Genomic DNA, 20,574 nt, shown 5'->3' with positions numbered 1-20,574 from the left:
CTTGGGCTCCCAATACAGTTGGGTGTAATTGCGCTTTAAGACACATGACTTTACACATGCATTTCTGGAGAAGCTGAAAGATACTGGACAGGCGTTGTCCTGCCCACTTCACTAAAGCCCAAAGTAGCAACAATATAAATGCCACTCTTCTTATTACAGGTCAGTGAAGCCTCAACATGATTCTAAAACTGCAATTTTAAGGTAAAATGCTACATGTTGTTGCTTTAAAATGGCACCTTTACATCCTTCTGTCATAAAGCACTGGTGCCATTTCTACCCTCAGTAACCTGCTATTTTGGACTGTGAAAAGACCTGGATGTAAATTCCTGTCTTGTGTCAGCAGATGCACTGTCATTCTCTCAGGTCTTGGAGCAGGCATCATGATCCAAAGCTCTCATCCGTGGCCCACATCTGCTATGCTGGCCAAATGCAGGCACTGCCCAAAAGCTGGTCTGGGGCCAGCTGTTTGTGTGCACGCTTCGACGCTTACGTAGCTGCTTCAGGGTTTTGGCTGACAGCTCGGTGGCCTGGCTCGTCTCAGTGGCCCTGACTGACTGCCAGCAGAGGTCACAGAAAGGGAATGAGAGAAACTCCTTTAACTCATCCCTGCCTCATGAGTTCCTCTTACAGTGATCCATACACCACATGCAGATTCCTGTTTGAGCTAACTCGTGACCAATTTCCTCATGTCATAAATTTCATGTCACAATTTATTGTAACTGGACCACACATTGTTACCTACTGTTGTGTGTTTCCATAATTTATGAATCAGTCCATTATAGCTTTGATTATTGTATATAACTGGGGCGAGAAATCATTCATTTTTTAGTCTATCAATTATTAATTGTTTTACACATCATATCTTTTCTTTCCACAAATACATATAATAGTAATATAACACAATACAGTACAATAATATAATAGTACAAAGATTGATCCTCATTTTTTCAGTGTGTAAGATGCAAAAGAAATAATAAAATATGAAAAAGGTTATCGGTCAGTGCTGAATGGCTAAATGAGAAGTTTCAGCTCAACTAACCTCAATGAAACTAGTGTTTCTATTTAAATGATTTGTTCCCCAATGAGAAAATAAAGTACTTTATTTTTATTTTATTTTTTTTATATAAATGGTTAATATGGTTTCTGAACGTACCACTCAATCTCTAGTCTATACAAGGAAACCTGGTTTGAATTACTTTTTTTTTTTTTTTTTTTTTTTTTTTTTGTGAAGCAACACATTTACATATATTTATCTATCCAACAAGTGCTTCAGACCCACCCATTCACGATGCAGCTACAAGGACCGTCAGGAGTGCTTTTTCAATGAGGAACAACACTAGGCAGTCAATCAGAGCAGACATGATTTACATATATCAGTCACAGTAACAAACAGCCTGTTCAGTTCTAACCCTGCGTCCACACTAGCAGGCAGGAAAATGTAATATCCAAAACAAATACCATATATGTATTTGCTATTTATCTAATGATCTTTACTGCGTGTGTATTGTTCCCTGTATTTGTGTAAAGATGCATCATATAAAATGGAAAAAGAAGAACCAGTGGTACCATACTGAGTACTGTGATTTTTACTCCAAATATGCTGCACGCTTTTGAATTTAATCAGACTGATTACACTTTGTAACGAAATGTACTGTGATATCCACGATACACTCATAAAGGCATATTGTGTACCACGATAACAAAACTTATCACGATATGATCAAATATTGTCATATTGTCCAGCTCTACTCTCAACAACAGATAGAGAGATAGGTTGGAAAATGGTTATGTGAAAAATGAACCCATACAAACAGCATACATGGAGCTAATGGGGAAAAATCTTTCAAGAGCTCAGTTTTTAGTGACTTAAAGGAGGATTAAGTGAGAATTTTTATTTCTGTGCTCTTGGGCTCCCCCTCCAGACAGTGAGTGTAATTCACCTTGCAATTAACTCCTGTTCATGGGCCGCTGTACATGTGCATTGTGGACAAGCTAAGAGCTACAGAATCTGCATCTGAAGTGAATAAACTATGTTGTCTGATGAGGTAGAGTAATGTTGTGTAAATGATTTTACACAAATATGACTATAGTTGCTCTGTGATGCACAGTTGTGGCAGGAGGTCTCATTCACACTGCACCAAAGATCCATAGTTTGAGTAGCAGAGTTCCAGCCTGGAGTGGCATTGACTGAGCCACCATTCTCCCGGTTACAGTCAGTGGAGTGTCAAAATTTTGAAACTGCTGTTTTACAATAACAGCAGGGTACAATTGTTGCATACTGTTGCTTTAAAGAGCATTTCTGTGGAGGCCAAAATGCAGATGGAAAAACTAGTTTTCTTTTGGATAAGCAAGTGTACGTGCCTGAGAACACGGACAACCCCGATTACTGAAATGTTTGGACTCATGTGCAGTTTAGAACTCATGTCCCTTCCCTGCAGGAACCGCGGTTTATTCTGTTTGTGTATTATGCTTTTTAAATTTGGTTTTACTATTTAGTTACTCGACATTTATGATCCTCTGCAGTGGAAGCAGTGTGTGTTCTCAAAGCTGACAGTCATGCTACCATACCAAATAAGCAGTTCTACACAATTTGCAAAATATGCATCTTTTTGAGTGCTGTAAAAAGTGAGGCACTTCTATATTTTGGGCTTTCTAGATTATGCATATGTCTGGTCTTTGCTGTCAGTATTTTCCCTCTTTTATTCAAGTGATAAAAATGGGAAACGTCATCAAGCCTAATTGTTAACAAGCTTTGTAAAATTGTCAATTATTTTTATATATAATATAAATTTATAGTCAAGATTATTCTGATTGGCAAACAAAGCTTAGTACTCCATTTTTTGGCTACAATACCCTCATAGCTTCATTTGGGGGAGGGGTGGGAAGAAGCACACTTCAGACACTAACGTGTCCTGGCTGATCAACTAGGCTACATTTGGCCTAAGGGGATTTTCACCATTTTTTTTCTCTTTAATCTCAGAGGCATTAGCTTCCATTTAATCAGTCAAGCTTGTCATTATGAAAGTCTTGAGAAAAGTTAAGATTTCCAGCACCTGGTGCACGCTGTGATGTTGCAATGGGGTTTTCCAAATGTAAGCTCTGGCTTATGTTTTATTTTGACTGACTTGCCTGAGGGTAACATTTAAAAGATTGAAGGCTAAATGCAAGTCAAGAGCACTTCTAATGCTCGTAAGTTAATGAGCCACATTTCTTCCTGTCACTGTTGAGTAGCTTTGGTTAATGTGTCACTGCTCTAGTTCCACCAGTGGGTTCACAGTTTCTAAGTTGAAGCACTGTTATTGTTATTGTTGTTGTTGTTTTACATTCTCCTTTTTCACGTTCATGCAGAAGTCACTTACTGCGTGTTTGAGTCAGCGATGAGTCAGAATGCCCATATGTCCTACTGTGTAGATAACGTCAGTGTTTTGCGTGGTATTAATGTGAATAATGGCTAATTGCTTGTACAGTCTCATGCAAAAAAATTAAGGTACATGTGGGAATCATAATAACAAGCTCTTTATCTGGCAGTAAGTGTTTTTCTCAGTAAAACACAGATAGAATAAATACTAATAATGTTCATACCAGAAGGCGTGGTTTTCCATCACTGTGTTCAGTAAAACCTCTCCAAAGCTCTCCTCTTGGGTGTCTAGTGTTATGTATAGATATCATCCAACACCTGGTTGGTAAATCAGTGCTTGATGATGGTAAATCAGGCGAGCTGGTGATGGTATTGAACACATCCACGCTGTGCTGGCTGGGGGCGTCCAGGAGAAACCTGAAACTAAGCTTTGTTCTTCAGACTAGCTAACAAGATCTCACCTACTTTCTTCACAGTATAAAATTATTGTTGCTTTTTACTGTATTTATGTTCACCTGCATCTGTTCTAATGGGATCTGCAGGTTCTCCAGTAAAAAAAAAAACTCTTATTGCTAAGAGAGGCGTTAAATATTGTCTTTGGTGCCTAAAGCTTTTGCTATATCAGGGTTTAATAGCATTAAAGACAATGAGTGGTTGGGTTGCTTCTTTACCTTGTCAGGAAACCCTGTCATTGTTTGAGAGGCCTAATCGTTCTTCAGCTATGCTTACATGTCTAAGTGGTACAGACAGGAAGGTAGCTGTGCAAGGTTGGAGAGAGGTTTATTGGGGGTGGGGTGGTAAAGAGGTCATGAAGTCACACCTAGACGAGGCACAGACTGTGGCCTGGCTCTGTCCCCTTTTATTACTCTCGCATTTTCCAGCTTCAGCGGTCATCCCACAGGACGCACCCACCCCTCCTCTCTAACCTGGCTGCTGTAAGCTTGTCACGGGACTGGTGCTCACTGCATAGGTTTAGGCCTCTTTAGTGTTTTTATTTTACAGGTCTGTTTAGGGTTGTAAAGCTGCATCAGTCTGAAGTGGGTTGTTCAACTGCATTGATTTGAATTGGTTTGCCGTTTATAATACTTTATTGAATAGCATAACAATATATGTGCTAATTTCTGATATTTTTCAGCATCAAACCAATATTGATTGTGCTGTCCATTTTTTGCTACTGTGAATAGTAGGGGTGTAATGGTACAAAAGTCAAGATTTGGTTCACACTGCAGTCCACAAACACACCAACACACACACACACACACACACACACACACACACACACACACACACACGCCCTAGATCAGTTCAGGGCATTATTCTGCAACAGGAATACCTTAGTGTTCACAGGTAACCAACTCTGTTAAGGTTCTCCTTGGCCAATGTATTTTTGCATCAATGCAGTCCAGGGAAAATAATTAACATTAATTTACAGGCTGTAGCAGCCGGCTATAATACTAGTTTAAGCTACTGTAAAGCTAAGTACACGGCCATTAAGTTCAACAGAAAATCATAACACTGCCGAATAACATTAGATAAGACATGGTGGAACATTACGTTACTGTAACGGTAGCGGTTCAGAAATAAACGAAGAAGACGCAGCTCCTACGGTACGGTTGTGCTGCCGTCTTGGCGAAGCACTCTGGCATGCTTATAATTCAAGTGCTCATGCATGCCAAGTTGTACTGCTGTGATAAACCATCTCCCTTTTGCAAAGCTTACAAACACTACCATAACAAATGTTATGTGTTAGTCACCCTAACCCTGATTTTCAGTTGTTTCACTGCAGACAGAACAGCGAGTGATAAAGAATAATGGAAAGAGATTTTCTTGCAGCGAGGGGGCGGGAGAGGCCACAAACCAACAGTTACCATAGCGATACTCTTAAATCCACTACAGTTCCCACAATGCCATACAAATACAAACTTTACTGCTTAGGGTTTAAGATTTCCAGGTGAAACACATGTTTATAAAACTGGGTCTGGGTCTGCACGATGTTCATCAGTATTCACCCCTTGTGTGGATGCTTTGTGCATAGCTTATCACATACCGTGTGTTCTCTGTATGACTGTGTGCATCAAACCGCGCCTTCTGTACCGTGGGGGGTCTGACAGAATACACTTACTGTGTTTAGTGTGTTTTCTGATCAATGCTGAGGCATACTAAAATAATGATGCTTGTGCGTTTCACTGATTCCTTTTAAAAAGAATAGAACTGAATCCTTGTGAGGTAAGAATTGATACCACACTTGGCCAGAAAACTGCAGCGTGGTAGGTAAATTTTCCATAAATCATTATGGATTCTTTTGTCTTTGTTCCTGTGCGCGCGGCTGTGTGTGTGCACCAGAGCTCATGTTAAGTCGGAGTATGTAGGCCATGGTGTGCGAGTATGGTGAGTTGAGAGTAGAAGTGATTTAGGTGGAGGATTAGTGCGGAGCAGAGATTGAGCAGTGGGTAAAAGCTTGTGTTTCTCCCCACTGAGCTTTTGATGGGCTGTGCAACTGAGCAGATCTGTCACTGTGTGTGCACACACACGCGCAGACATGCACGTGTTTACTGCATGAGAAGGAGGAACTAACATAAATATCAGCTTGAGCTAAACCAGACCTCCCAGAACACTCAAACACACCGCCTGCCTGGAGGAGTGTCGCAGATGGGGGGGGGGTAAGAGGAAGCACATGGGTGTGTGTCAGTGTTAGTGAGCCTGTGTTGTAGTTCCATACTAGTATGTTTTGCTACTGTGAGCTTATTAATGTTTTTGATAGTGTTGGTCTTATTTTTCTATTTCTATCCTAGAAAATATAGCTTTAATGCTCCCACTGTCCTGCTCATATACACAAGACACACTCTCAGCTTAGTCATGAAGAAGCTTGTTGTCTAGGACAGGGCAGTTTATTGCATTTTATCAGGTACAGGTGCGGTAAAGGCTTTTACAGTTTTCATTTTTTACTGCAAATGTTTCCTCCAAAAGAAAACATTCTGCTTTATCTAATAAAGGTTCCGACACCCCTTCTAATGAGTGCATTCAGCTACTTTAAGTTGCACCAATTGCTCACACAAAAGTGCGAAATCACACACACAGCTCATAAACATAACCCTGTTGGCGCTGTGCCTAATGCCAGGCATAAGTTAGAGGGGTATAAAGCCCCCCAGCATTGGGCTGTGGAGGAGTGGAACTGTGTTCTCTGAAATGATGGATGGTGCTCCATCCAATACATTTGGGGATAATTTGAGGAGTTGGGGCTGACCTCACTAATGCTGACCTGCTGACTTGTCGCTGAAGGCTTTTAAATACTTACAGCATTGCTCTGTTATCGAGTAGAAAGCCTTGACAAACATCCAAGACAACCGTATTCACTATTAGTATTGGACACGGATGGAATTCGGCCTCCGCCTTTGACCCACCTCGGAATCAAACACACGCAATGACCATATACACACATGGGCGGCCATCGCTGTGGCTCCTGGGGATGTGCGTCATTTTCTTTACTGTTTACGTTTTTTTTTTCCCTCAATTTAAGATTTTCAGTTGAATATGAAAAGAATGAATGATACGTAGATTAGTTTCTCATTTCAGTCCTTTTTAAGCCATTCTAAACTGAATAAATTAATTAATTAAAATAAATCATAAACATTTATGTTGTATTTAAATGTACATACAGTTTTTTAACAGACTTTATGAACTACAAGCAGAGCAGGTGTTTCTAATTCTATCTGAACATGGGTTAAAAAAGTATGTGTTGGTCAAGCATGCTCATAGTTTGGTAATCTTTTAGTCAAATATTGAACTTAATACACATTTAAATAATTAACTGGAAATATATGGATGTGGATATATGTGCTCCATGTATGAATACTGATTATTAAAACCTCACTTTATTAAAATGTATATTATAATTAAAATATAGGTGCTATATCTAACTCTTGCCTGAGATACAGTCTTAGTTGGCGTATATGGATAAACAAAGGTAAATGACAGAGGTGAAAATAGGACATAAAGGACAAAACGATTAAATGTGCATGCAAGGCATTTAATATGTGATATGAATCATTTCATAATGAATGTACTGTTAACAGCAGCTTAAGGAATTGCCTACAGAATAAGCGTAAGCAAATGGGGAAGAAATTATGACATGTTTTTTTTTTAATGAATACAATTCTATAATTTTTACTGCATTAGTTTTCAAATTAGTTCTTCTATTAGTTTAATCTTATGTAGCAAACCTTTCTGTTCTAATATCAATAAAACTGGACAAGTGAGAATTGAGGTATTATGTGAAATTCTTACATTTACGTTTAAGGCGTTTAGCAGACACTCTTATCCAGAGCAAAGTGCTTCACTGTTCCTTCAGAAAATACCCTTAGCTAGTTTGTATTGGCTATGATCCAAAACCTACCATCTAAGCTTAGATACTACTAAATACAAAAGTCAGTATTGGGACCACAATACTCAACACTACACTTCGCCCAAGCACTCTTGGAAGAGATGGGTCTTCAGTCTGCGTTTGAAGACAACGAGCGACTCTGCTGTTCAGACACCCAGGGGAAGTGCGTTCCACCACTTCGGTGCCAGGACAGAAAAAAAGTCTGGATGCTTGTCTTCTGTGGATTATGACCTTTTAATACTTGCCCTTGGTTCTCTGTGCAGTTCTGTATGCAGTTCTGTGTAGGGCTGGGTGGTATTCACTTTATTATACCAGCATACCACCTTAAAATATTACCACGTTATACCATAATACCTGGGTGGTGAGGGGCTTCTGTATCATCTGATCCTGCATTCTTTTAAAACCGAGAAACGATCAGAAACAAAGTACGGTTTGCTCACAAGGTGACAAACTAAATGAATGCTGTGCACAATTTAAATCAGTCAGTCTGACAACTGCAAATATTAAGCTGTCAGTAGAGAAAAGCTAGTTAGGTTTAGCTCAGTTAGCAGGATAATCAGTTTGTCATCTGCTCATCACAGAACAAATTCAAGTCTGGCTGAGGGAAAGCTCTCAAACATTTAGACGAAAATGGCTCAGCTCGCGCGTCAGAAAAGACATGAATATGAATTTACACTTGTTGGGGTTTTTTTGTATTTCTGTAATATTAAATAGTATTTCTGTACCAGTATATACAGTTTAACTGCCCGACCCTAGTTCTAGAAACGGGTGTTTACATCAGGCACTAGAACTAATATATAGAACCAAATATATGGAGTTTGGCTTGGTTCACTGATCTGTTCCCCCTGGCTTGTTTTAATGATCATGATCAGTCAAAATCTTAAAAAGATGGTCTTGCAAAACACATCTCTGAAACATAGCTGCAGTGTTCAATACAAACTGATCTTCAGATTGAGGTTTGGGTTTAAATTTTCATTTTTGCTCAAACATGGTGCTTTTCTGATGGCTCCAATTATAATAAACCACGTGTTTATGATTTTGGACCAATTTATTCAGTCTTACCAACTGTTGCTAACCGTTAGCCAATCTTAGTCATAGCCAGTTTTCATAGCCAAGTTGTAAAGTTCTCCCTTGTCGTGCTACCGATCTAGGACTGCAAAGAGCCACGCATGGCTTGGTTATAATTTGATTCAGAGTGGTTTCACCTACCTGTGTAGGTGGTTTCGCTCTATGAAGAAGCCAGTTCTGTTCCTTTTGCAGGGGTTCAGACAGTCAGAATGCTCATTTCCACAGAATGAGCACAACATTTGTTTATTGAGGTCTTGAGAGATTTGGCAGGAATCAGTCAGTGGAAGAAAACCATTTCCTCTCCAGGCAGATGATGAAAATTTCACTCTGAACCAACAAAGTACTCCAAGGCATATAACTCACATGGCTTAGTCAGGAAAGTTTACCCTGGGGCGTTTATTATTCATTTTAGTGTTTCATTCATGACTCTTTCTTCAATGTGTATTTTTATTTTTGCATTTAAGCTTATTTTTCCAGTCTGCAAATAAAGGGTATTACTGAACATGTACATTCTTATGACTGCAATAGACACTACCTAAAGGACCACCTACATATTGAGAATCTAGTGGGTTATTGGAAGTTTGTTATTGTTTCCAACAAATTAAATCATGTCCTATTCATTTGGAGCCATCTTGCCATCAGATCCTTCTTCAGTCACGTTGGAATCAAGCTGAGGTGGTTATTCAGTAACTTGCACGAGTGGATCATCGTCCATCTTGCCTTATCTTCCTAATCAATCAGCGGTGTAATTCATTCAAAACAGTGACTCAGAGTTTCCTCCACCTTTTTTCTGCAGGAGGCATGGCTATTTGGGCCTTGGCTTCCAGTGCCCAGAGTCCTGCCCAGGCGCTAGTGGACAGAGTAGGCAGCTGAGGAAGGGAGCTCCTTGCTGGGCCGTAATGACGAAGAGACCAGGAAGGCCCTGCAGGTGGAAGTGAAGACGTGACGAGGAAGAGGGAGGAAGAAGATGGGAGCCAATGCCTCCAGTTACCCACACTCATGCTCCCCCCGCTTTGGTGGAAATGCACAGGCGCAGCAGACATTCATTGGTGAGTATTTAAATGAAATACTAAAACCGGCGTTTGTTTTTAAACTGTTCTGTAGTAATGATGAGCAGCGCTTGTGTGGTTGTAGGAGCAGTAAGTTGCATATTTCTCTATATAGTTGTGAGACAGTTTCCCTAAACAGTTTAGACTGCCACGGAAGCTCACTCACTGATTAAACTAGGCCTCATGTGACGTTCCAATGTAGCTTTAATTACCCGTGAATAAACAGTCAAAATCTAAATGAGAATGAGACAGATTTGTTTCAGTGCCAGAAAGTGTGAGTGCACCAACCAGACAAATGTCTGAGTTTGTGTAGTTTCTGTTCTTGTCATTTATATAGAGCCACAGAATGTGGATTGGCTGTGGCTTTTTAATATGGCATATTAATAAACCATTACAATTCATGAACATGCACAAAAGTATTTGGACACCTGCTAATTCTTTTTTTCTTCTGAAATCAGGGGTATTAAAAAAAAAAGAGATTATCCTGCTTTTGATTGAGTAACTGTCTCTACTCTCAAAGGAAAACTTTCTACTAGATTTAGGAGCATTACTGTGAGAATTTGATTGCATTCAGTGAGTTTGTGAGGTTAGGATGTTAGATGACCACCCTCCTAGCCCATTTCCCAACTTATCCCAAAAGTGTTAGATGGAGCACAATCATTCCAGAGAACACAGTTCCACTGTTCTACAATATAATACTGGGGAACTTTATACCCCTCTAGCCTACGGCTGCATCAGGTGTGGTGGCAACAGGTTCCTGTTTCTTAATCTGCTTCAGGGAGTCCTATTCTATTAGTAGTACACTAGTACAAGGACAACACAAGCTGTTTGTGCATTTGCACATCTGTGTCTGCAATCAGTGTAACGTAAAGTAGCTGAATGCATTCATTGGAAGGTTTTTGGTATACAATATTAGATCAAATTTAGGACTTTGTGTCAGGATATTAAACGTTTTATGAATTGCTCACGAGTGCATCTCCCTTACAGTCTCGAAAATGGACCTGTCTTCTCCATACGTACCTGTGAGTTGTCCGCAAAACAAAGCGTCCTAACCAAGATATTTGACATCAGAACCCATAGCACTTCATCGATGATTAACCCTGGCCTGTGACATTCACTGGCATTTCTGTAATGATTTTTAATTCCCCCCTGTGGAAAGTGCAGTTCAATTACCAGTGAAATGGGGCTGGAGACTGTGATTAACAGAGTGTCACCGGAACCATTAGGGAGAGGGAGTGGGATAATGTGTTGCTGAAGCCTGCACGAATCCTGGCTTTTTTGGGAGCAGCTAGTTATCAGGTCTGCTCAGTCCAGGAGAATGTGTGTCTGCAGTCTGAATGGCTGCTGATTTTGGGCAAAAGAATCATTCTTCCTTGACGTGTTTCTAGACGCGGTCTGCTGGAGACGATTTGTGAAGCTCTGTCATCAGTAATTCCCCAGGTCTCAATGATTTTGCTGAGTTAATTGAGGTTTTTTTCCAGCTTTCAACAGTTTTCAGTGATGCTCTTTCTTTTAACAGGAAGCTGAATGTAAAAACAAAACCTCTGATGTTATGTAGAGGTCTCTAGTAACAGCATGGCTAGTAACAGTAATAATTAATTGTGACATACTGTTAATTAATTATTATTTAATAATTATGTATGTTATTACATACATAATTATTAATTGTTTCATACACAAACCATTTTGCTTTCAACACCTTACCTTCAAGAACTGACTGTTCTCTTGCTCTATAATATTTCCCACCCCTTGACCGATGCCACTGTAGATAAAGGCGGTCTGTGTTTTTCACTTCACCAGTTGTAATTTTATGGCTGATGAATAAATGAATTGTATGTATGGTTAATGTATTTAATGAGCCTTACATAAGAAATACTACAGTGCTAATAATATATGTATAACAATGTTGAAGAGTGTTTCTCTGTCCGCGTCTTTTAGGAACGTCACTGTACTCGCAGCAGTCATACACTTGGGAGCCGAAGCTCTACAGCCTGGAGCATGTCGGACACGAGAGGCCGCTCGACCGGAAGAAGAAGAGCTCGGGCTTGGCCACCCTGAAGCGCAGGTTCATCAGGCGTCGCAGGGCCGGCCGCTCGGCAGACCACGCCCGGCAGATGCGTGAGCTGCTCTCAGGCTGGGACGTGCGTGACGTTAATGCCCTGGTAGAGGAATATGAGGGCACCGCCACCCTCAAAGAGCTTAGTCTGGCCGCTGGCCTGGCCAGGCCTGAGGCGTCCACGCTGCGTTCTGACATGGCCGCCCTGTTCCAGCACAAACACTGTACTGACGTCGACCTGGTCTTTCAGGACACCTGTTTCCCCGCTCATAGAGCCATCCTGGCTGCACGCTGCCCTTTTTTCAAGACCCTGTTGTCATCCACGGGTGCAGCAGCGTCAGGCTACGGTGGGGCAGAGGTGCTGCTGGACGTAGGCACTGCGGGCATGAACGTGACTCTCTTCTCTGCTCTCTTGCACTTTCTCTACACGGGAGAGCTGGGCGCTGTTGGAGTAGACGAGGCAGAAACACGACTGAGAAACATTGACGTTCTCAGGCAGCTGAGCGAGGAGTTTGGCTTGCCTAACCCTTTGGAGGACGACATGAGGGCACTGTTTAACTACATGTGTTACTACGACTCCGTCCTGAGCTTTTGCTCAGATCCTGAACTCGCAGAAGCGTGTGATGGGGTGGGGGGTATTAGTGGAGGGGGTATCACCGGAGGCAGCACTGTAAATGGCAGCATCGGAAGCTGCGGGCAGCTGCCATCACCTGAAGAGGACCTGAGGGCCCACAAAGCAGTCCTCTCTGCCCGCTCCCCTTTCTTCCGGAACCTGCTGCAGCGACGCATTCGGACCGGTGAGGAGATGACTGAGCGGACACTGCAGACGCCCACGCTGATTGTGCTGGACGAGTCCATCATCCCGAGGAAGTATGCCCGTGTGATTCTGCACTGCATGTACACGGACGCTGTGGACATGTCCCTAGTGCTGCATGGCAGTCCATCTGTGGGTAGTCTGAGTGAGGCACAGGCTTTGCCCACTAGCAGTGGAGCTGGAAAAGGGTCTGTATCTATACGCACAGAAGAAGCCATGGAACTTTATCACATTGCCCTGTTTCTGGAGTTCAGCATGCTGGCTCAAGGTGAGTGTGAGCATACACACCCATACAATTCACAGTAAAAAAAAAAAGTGCATGTTAATAGACAAAATTGCATATAGGAGAATAACCACTCTCCCTCTAAATGATACCTCATGTGACCTTAAGCTCCATGTGACAAGAATTAATCTGACCCTAAACCTGAAAAAATTGAAGTCAGATTTTAGAAATTCTTAATATTTCCTGTGAAAACATACCTTCAGTCATGTGACACATTGTGTTGGTGCTTGAAATGGGTTTACCAGAGTCGAAACGATGAGAGGCAGAAGACTAGTTTCTGAGTGTCTATTGGGCCGTTTTACCCAAACCCACCGATGGGCGCATGAATAATGAGAGGCAGAGGACGGACACACAGATCCACCGGTTAGACACGGCAACGCATCGTTAAGATGCAATAGAAAGGTTGGGCTTTACAGATTCAGGAAATGCTTGAACCATATTTCTGTGCTGTATTATTGCAAAGATAAACATCGTTTGAATTTGACCCACTAATGTTCTGATTGCATAAAAGTAAAATTTGCTTTTGCTCAGGTTTATAATGGGGTGGTTTTTTTTTTTTTTTTTTTGGGGTTTTTTTTTTTGTTTTGTTTTTTTACCATGACAGTTTTCCAGTATATTGCCTTGCTTACAGTACCTCAATATATCACAGTGTATTGAATCATACCTCCAAGTAATTTAAAGCATTTCTAATGGGCCATTTATCAAGAAGTATTTACACAGTGTACAGAGAAGCTAAAAACGGAGACAAAAATGGAGATGCATGTTTTTTATTGGACAGCAACAAAGTGAACATGTATAACATCAGGACAAATGCAAACACACAACAAACCAATGGCCACCCTGTACACACATGTATATGCCTAAAATGTTTGTGTCCTAATAGCAGCATTATGCCAATTGAAAGATATTTTTGTCTTCTTAGAATTGTTTTGCTGGAGTTATTTATCATCAACTTTTCTTCCTTTCTAAAATCACAATTGCTTTCTAAATGGTGAGTTTGGGTAAATTCATTATGTATTGTCGTGGAGGTTTATGAGCGAGAACAAGTGTAGCAATAAACACAACACTAGGTTTGGTCTCTATAGAAAGAATATTCCTGAGTCTGACAGATTCTTTTTGGCTATTAAAGGATTGTTTGTTCTTGTGGCTCGATACAGGGAATAGATTTTCCAGACTGACATCAGATAAAAAGGATTTGGAAGGCTGTGGTTTGAGACCTCTGCGCTTTAAAACTGAGAATCTCATTTATAGCTGCCTTCAACTTTCTGCTTTAAGCCCTCATATCATAAAATTTCTCTACCCCCTTGTTCTTTTTGTTCTCACTTTTTTCACATTTAATAGACCAATATAACAGTCTATAGCTACTTTCACCATCTCTGACATTCCATCTACCACTTCTCTCATCTGTCTTCTGCTCAGTAATTTCCTAGTTCTGGGTTCTGTTTTTTCAGGCTTGACCTGTAGAGTTGGGTCACTGTGCAGGTTTGGGAGCAGTTTTTTTTTTATTTTTATTTTTTTTATTATTTTACAGTTACTGTTTTTTTGGGTTTTTTCCCCCTCATTTCTTCCAACAGGTTCTGTGTGATCTTTTCTGGGTGTAGTCATTTATTTCAATAAGGACGACTGCATTGAGTTTGATTTGTGAAGGTGCACTGGGAGTTGTCTTTGTTGTTAGTGCCAGTTGATCAGCACACTTGTGCTTTAGATCTTCATTTTGTGAAGTTTGTGAATGCCAAGTACAAATAAACTATTAATGTTTATGGTCTTATTCTTGTGTTCAGCCAAACATTGGAGAGAAATTAGTTAGTATAGATGAGGTAGGTGGATGGATTGTATAAAATATTCAGATAAAGTTCAGATTTGTAGGACTATAGACTTCTAACCAATTTCGCCTGCATCTTACCACCAAATGTCTTGGTGGGTACTTCCAGTCATTGCAGATTAACAGTGAGAAATTTACATTCATTAAGATTAGTGAGAGAAGACTGCCATCAGTGTTCACTTCAAAGACTCTCCAGTAATGCTTCTCTGTGGTAGATGAGGACAGGGGTGACACTGAGATTGTGTTTCTCTGTGGGACTTCTCGCTTTGATTGAGAGACTGAAGATGTGATGATGTCCTTGTTCCACCTTAATCCATTACATATGAGGTGAGGTGGAACACTGAAGTATATTAAGGGTTTACTGGGAGATGGTGTTGTGATGTGTGTGTTGCTGATGGACCAGGCAGGGACATACCCCATGTAGTTTTGATGAAGTAGATTCAATTAAAAAAGGACTAAAGACCATAACCAATTGGTTTTATAGTTATTATTCTTTGTGCTCTAATTGAGCTTGTGATCTAATACAGCGAAGCACTCTATATATGGCATATCTGGTCAGTATGTTGATATTTTAGGATTATTGTGATTAATTTACTAATGCCTGACCGATGAGGTAATTTTGTGACCAATTCCGAAACATTCTCAGTGGATTTAATTTTACATTTAAATTAAATACTCCTGATTGGAGTTAAACAGTGCTGTTGTCTGTTCTCAATTGTAACACAAAAATATAGCAATTATATTCAACAAATTAGATCAGTTTTCTAATTAGAAAGAAATGTCAGTTATTTACATATCAGCAGATGATTGATAAGACTGATGTTTTCTTTATGTATTTGTATATGCATTTTTTGGTGGAAAATAGCTAGTTGCATTTACGCTCATTATATTACTTGCGTACGTTTTTCCTGTGAAAGATTTTTTTGCTCACACATTTCTGAATAAAGTACATTCACTTTATTACTTTCATTTTAATAGTTGTTAACAAAGTAGAAAAATGGTGCATTTCAGCTTGTAAACCAATTAGAAGAAGGCGTAGATTAACTGCAAAAAAAATTCAGTGCAGAATTAAAACCCAGTCGAAACAACTCAAAACTGCTGGTTACTGTTCTGGCAGGTTCCTGTACAGGTCCTGAATTTTGCAAATATGTCAGAGGCAGCATCTGAGTAAGTCTCAGGGTGCTTTCAGACCTGCATTTTTTCCTTCCTTTAATTCTGTCCATTTTGACAGGTGGGAACACTCACACATACTCTGGTCCACACCAAACAAGAAGGCCATTGTCCTACAAAAATCACAGGTCTAGGAGAACTGTGGTTTAGTTTGCTGCTGGAGGGAACACAATTTTTATGATGGTCTGCACAAAAATGATGGAATTCAACATCAGAGTGTGCTTTTTTTGATGTATGGCAGCAGTACACTGTAACATTTGACTCTTTAGAGAGGCTTATATCGTTCTTCTAGCCAGAGCTGCTGCTGCTGCTAATATTATGAGCACATGCTCCTCAGGATGGATTTCTTATAGGTTGGACAACCTGATTTGTGCCATTTTCGTGTTTATTTGGATAATTTCCCGACATCTGAAAGTGACATTCCCACATGGCTTTGGAGTTTCCTGCTTGAGGTTTTTGTACATCATAGCTAGGAGGCTTCCCAGGATGGTGGCATCATTATTATTACACACTGTGGATTGGGTATCTTTAATGGTCCGATGCCAGAATAACTCTACATTGCAGCTTGGATGTTTCCTTGGTTGATGTCTCTATATTATGGTTTGAAGCCCTCCAGAATGTCTGTACTTTGCGACTCTGAGGCTTCTTCTCAAGCTGCTCATCAGGCTCAGTAGGCCTTTTCCATCACTCAGATAGGATTCTATGGTCTGGAGAGTTTTCTCTCCTGTCTGCTGGGGAACTCTGTGTCTCGTGGCTGATTGTTTTTGTTGTAATTATTATTATTATTATTAGATTAATGTTCTGACTCACCCAAAACATCATTAATTACTGTCTTTTAATATATATTTGCACCAATGCAATTAAATGCACTGGTTATCAATATCAAAATGTCTTCTAGTAAATGTCATCTGGCCTCCAGAAATTGCAATGGTACACTTGTCTGATAAGGTCACGCCGATTGTTATTTCTCTGCATACATCATTACAGAGGGAACAAAGTTAGGCCTCTTAATGGGTTTTTTGTTTGTTTGTTTGTTTGTTTTTTTAACACTGGATTCTTTCATTCTTATCAGTGCAGCACTGCTGGGGTGTTTTTGTTTGTACCAACTTTGCAAATCTCAAAGAAAATTACTTTATAGTGTGTATGAAAATATCTCGAAGTATCATGCTGTATTGTCTATGCCTATGAATATGATTCAGTAACATGGTTTGCACAGGCAAAATGGGCTACTTTTCTATGAGAGGCTTGCTCAAACATGCAGTACCATCGAACACTGTTCCACCTGTCAGGACTTTGTTTCTTTTGTTTGCTGAAGGAACGTTTGACCACTGTCTAACCACACTCGGTTGTTGGCTAAGAGCTACTGAAGGCCTCCCTGAGGCACTAGGGGTCAACAAGCCATCCCAGCCAGTGCCCCTCTCCCAGACAAAAAGCTGTCAGTCTCCCTTTTTTTTAATGAATGTTTTTTCCTCCCCCCTCAGGTATTGCTTCAGACTTAATGTTTTGTCTATGTGATCTGTCACCTTTTATTGCTGCCCTTTATAGTCAATATTTTTTTTTATTGCAGTCATTTTACAATCAAATATGCCATTTGGATTTATGATGCCAATGGTGTAACAATGTCTCTAAAAGTTGTTTGAGTCAGTAATAGATATAATGTGCAAACACTAAGAGGTAAACAAAGTATTAACTCGTCTTTCTCTTCTTCTGTGTCTGAATGTCAAAAATCTCATTACCTTCCATATTTCATGGATGGAGTAAAAAAAGAAAGTGACTGACTACAGAGAGTGAGTGAGCGAGAAAGAGAGAGAGAGAGAGTACATCTGAGCAAACAAGAGAGATGAATTAATATTAGCTTTTGTAATCTTTCTTTGCCTGACATGAATACTTTGTATTCACAGCTTGAGCCACGACAGTTCAACCATTCTAATGTGAAAGGGGCACTTGGTGTTCTTGCAGAGCGTAGGTAAAATAGTCTACTTGTAGTTTCAGATCCTCATTTCTTTCTGTACCAATACTTTACAGATTAGCTATATATATAATTGTTTTTTATATATAATTGGTTTAACCTGAGGGTGGGAATCTCTAGGCACCTCACAATTCAGTTTGATTATGATTTAGTGATTATACATCGATTATCAATGCATTTTTATACCTATCTATGTATCATTTTTTTTCTCATTTTGTGACTGTAATTGGTACTTTTAAATACATTTATTTTTAATGATCCATAATGAATTTACTTTTAGTGTATTTTATTACTAAAACAAATGGCAGCTATGTGGCCAGTCACCTGGAAGGTTTTGTAGTGTCTGTGACGCAGTGGGCAGTACTGAAGGTTACTCTCTAGCCTTGACAATATATAGGTACGATGTTGAGTTGTGGAACAGTGTAGTAAGTTAAAGAGAAAAAAATGTACATAGGATATATGGTCTTTGGATACTAATCATTTAATGTAATGTTAAAAACACTAAAGTGGAGGAATCTGGGCCTGGGTCTGTGCATGCAGTACTAACACCTCTGTTTTAAATCTATAAAAGCTCCTGGTTGAACGAATCATATCTAAACATTGTTTAAATATTAAAAAATGGGCATTTTCTGTGTGATATGCTCAATTTCCAGCAGTAGTGAAAGCACTGTGGATTTTCTCATCACGTTTCCCGTCACGTCCACAAACACATTCTTTGGCCATACTTTATCAGTGTCTGACAGGCCTATTGTTCACACACACTGTTGTTGACATGAAACAGTCACCTGTCTTACATTTCCTTATGACCCATGAACAAGGAAAAATAATACCTGTAATGCCATTGGTCTTTCCTTCCTAACCATTTTAGGTCTTGCACGTTTTGACATTGCGGAAGGAAATAGATCAGTATAAAAGATTTAAGATCATGTCAACCTTGTTTGATCATTAGTCTGTCTGTCGGGAGTTTATTAAGCGTTGCCAGAAAGCTCATCAGAACTGACAGCGTTTTTGATTTTTGTGAGCGTGCAAGTAAGACCTGTAGACTGTGATTAGGCTGCTGCTGGCTTGTTCAAAGTTTCTCAAATGGGGCAGAAGCAGTTCCACCTGAAATGGTGCAGAAGAAGAATTGCTTCATATTCTTATTTCTGTTCATCATCCAGAATGTAACTGCTGAACCATTTAAGGTGGAAAAAAAATCTAAAACAAAATAAGAAGCTTTAGCTTCATAGTTGACTTGGTGTTCTCACTACTCTGTGCTAAATTCTGTTCTGTTGTCATTTTTGCTAAATTAATTTGAATAAATGTGCCTCTTTAAGGCAATATATACATTAAAATACAGAAATGATCCCCTAAAAGTGCCTTTGCCTTCACATTGATGCAATGCTACAGTCCCCACTGTTGACAGGAAATGCTGCTGGCAAAAAAACTTAATGTAGAGCCCTCACTAATTGGCACTAGAAATAGCAGATATCAGCAGTGTGCCACCTGCACATTCCTTAGATATTGTATTTCATATAGAAATACTACTCTAACTTGTTGACAAGTGTAATACCCTTTGAAAATTTTTACCCTTCAATCTTTTGGGAGTTTGAATGTGTGGTGCTCCAAATAAGATGATGTGTTTCCTCCATATTTACAAAAGTATTGAACCCCCTCCTTTTTTTTTTTTTTTTTTTTTTTTTTTTTTTTTTTTTTTTTTTTGGATCAATTGGATCTCTGAGTGTAACCACGGAAAAGTTGGAGGAAGCCTGCTCCAGATTTAACGTTGATGCAGATCACACAGGCTTATATTGGGAAACATAGAACTTTTTACAGGTCTGTATAGTCCTGTGAATCCCAATTGGCTAATGGAGAACAGAGGCGGTTTCTTTCATCTCTCTGGCATAACCCCCAAAGCAAACCTCCAAAGGAAAAGCAAGGATTTACCCTTCAAAGGCTGTGTGTGTGCGCACGCGTGTGGGAGAGCAAGTGTGTGCGCACGCATGCTGTGTGCCAGCTGTTAAGAGAGATACAGAGGAGTTAGGGAATGTGTTGGAAACAGATAATGAAGGGAGTATAGGCATAGAGGTTACAGGATGAGGGGAGAAATAGAGTAGCAGAAGATTGGATGCAGTAAATGTAAAGCGAAGCGAGAGGATGGACAGGTAGAGTACGGATAGGTAGGTGGAAGGGAGGCAGGGAGAGATGCAACGTTTTATTTTACTATTGTGTGTTGACTAAAGGCAATGGCAAACCCGATTCACTTTAATCAACCTGATCAGCCGCTGGAGGGCACTTAAGACTTAGTCTACACTAAAGATGCTGCTAGTGCAAGAGGCAAGAAGTAGGGCTGTCACATTGCGGTACCCGGCGGTAATTAGGGTGGCTCAGCATCGCGATATGCGGTTTTACCATTAGTCGTTGTATATGTCTCTCTGCTTGCTCACGTGACCACTCCAGCCAATCGGGACTAAGCACGATCGCCAGAGTTTTGGAACGCGCCCCTGAAGCTCATCAGCTCCACTACTTAAGCTCTCCCTCTCTTGTTTAGTGGTTTGATTTTGGATCACCACCTTTCCAGTAAACTTTTATAATCTAGTAATTGGCTGCGCGTATCTGTCTCGT

At 40.1% G+C, this 20,574-nt stretch overlaps 1 protein-coding gene across 4 annotated transcripts in view; it reads left to right on the top strand.

Annotated features, from left to right (window-relative positions):
- Nucleotides 1–20,574, top strand: part of LOC140564091 (BTB/POZ domain-containing protein 7-like) — a 51,360-nt gene that overhangs the window by 12,762 nt on the left and 18,024 nt on the right. For all 4 annotated transcript variants that reach the window (XM_072689187.1, XM_072689186.1, XM_072689188.1 and 1 more), the window contains 2 exons: nucleotides 9,604–9,856; nucleotides 11,795–12,994. In XM_072689187.1, coding sequence (XP_072545288.1) covers nucleotides 9,775–9,856; nucleotides 11,795–12,994 — 1,282 coding nt within the window. In that variant the 5' untranslated portion in view covers nucleotides 9,604–9,774. The remainder of the gene's footprint in view (nucleotides 1–9,603; nucleotides 9,857–11,794; nucleotides 12,995–20,574) is intronic.

The sequence above is a fragment of the Salminus brasiliensis genome, chromosome 10 (genome assembly GCF_030463535.1).
Source record: "Salminus brasiliensis chromosome 10, fSalBra1.hap2, whole genome shotgun sequence".
Taxonomy (NCBI): Eukaryota; Metazoa; Chordata; class Actinopteri; order Characiformes; family Bryconidae; genus Salminus; species Salminus brasiliensis.
The sequence above is the reverse complement of the archived record's forward strand: the minus strand, read 5'-3'. Positions and strand labels throughout refer to the sequence as shown.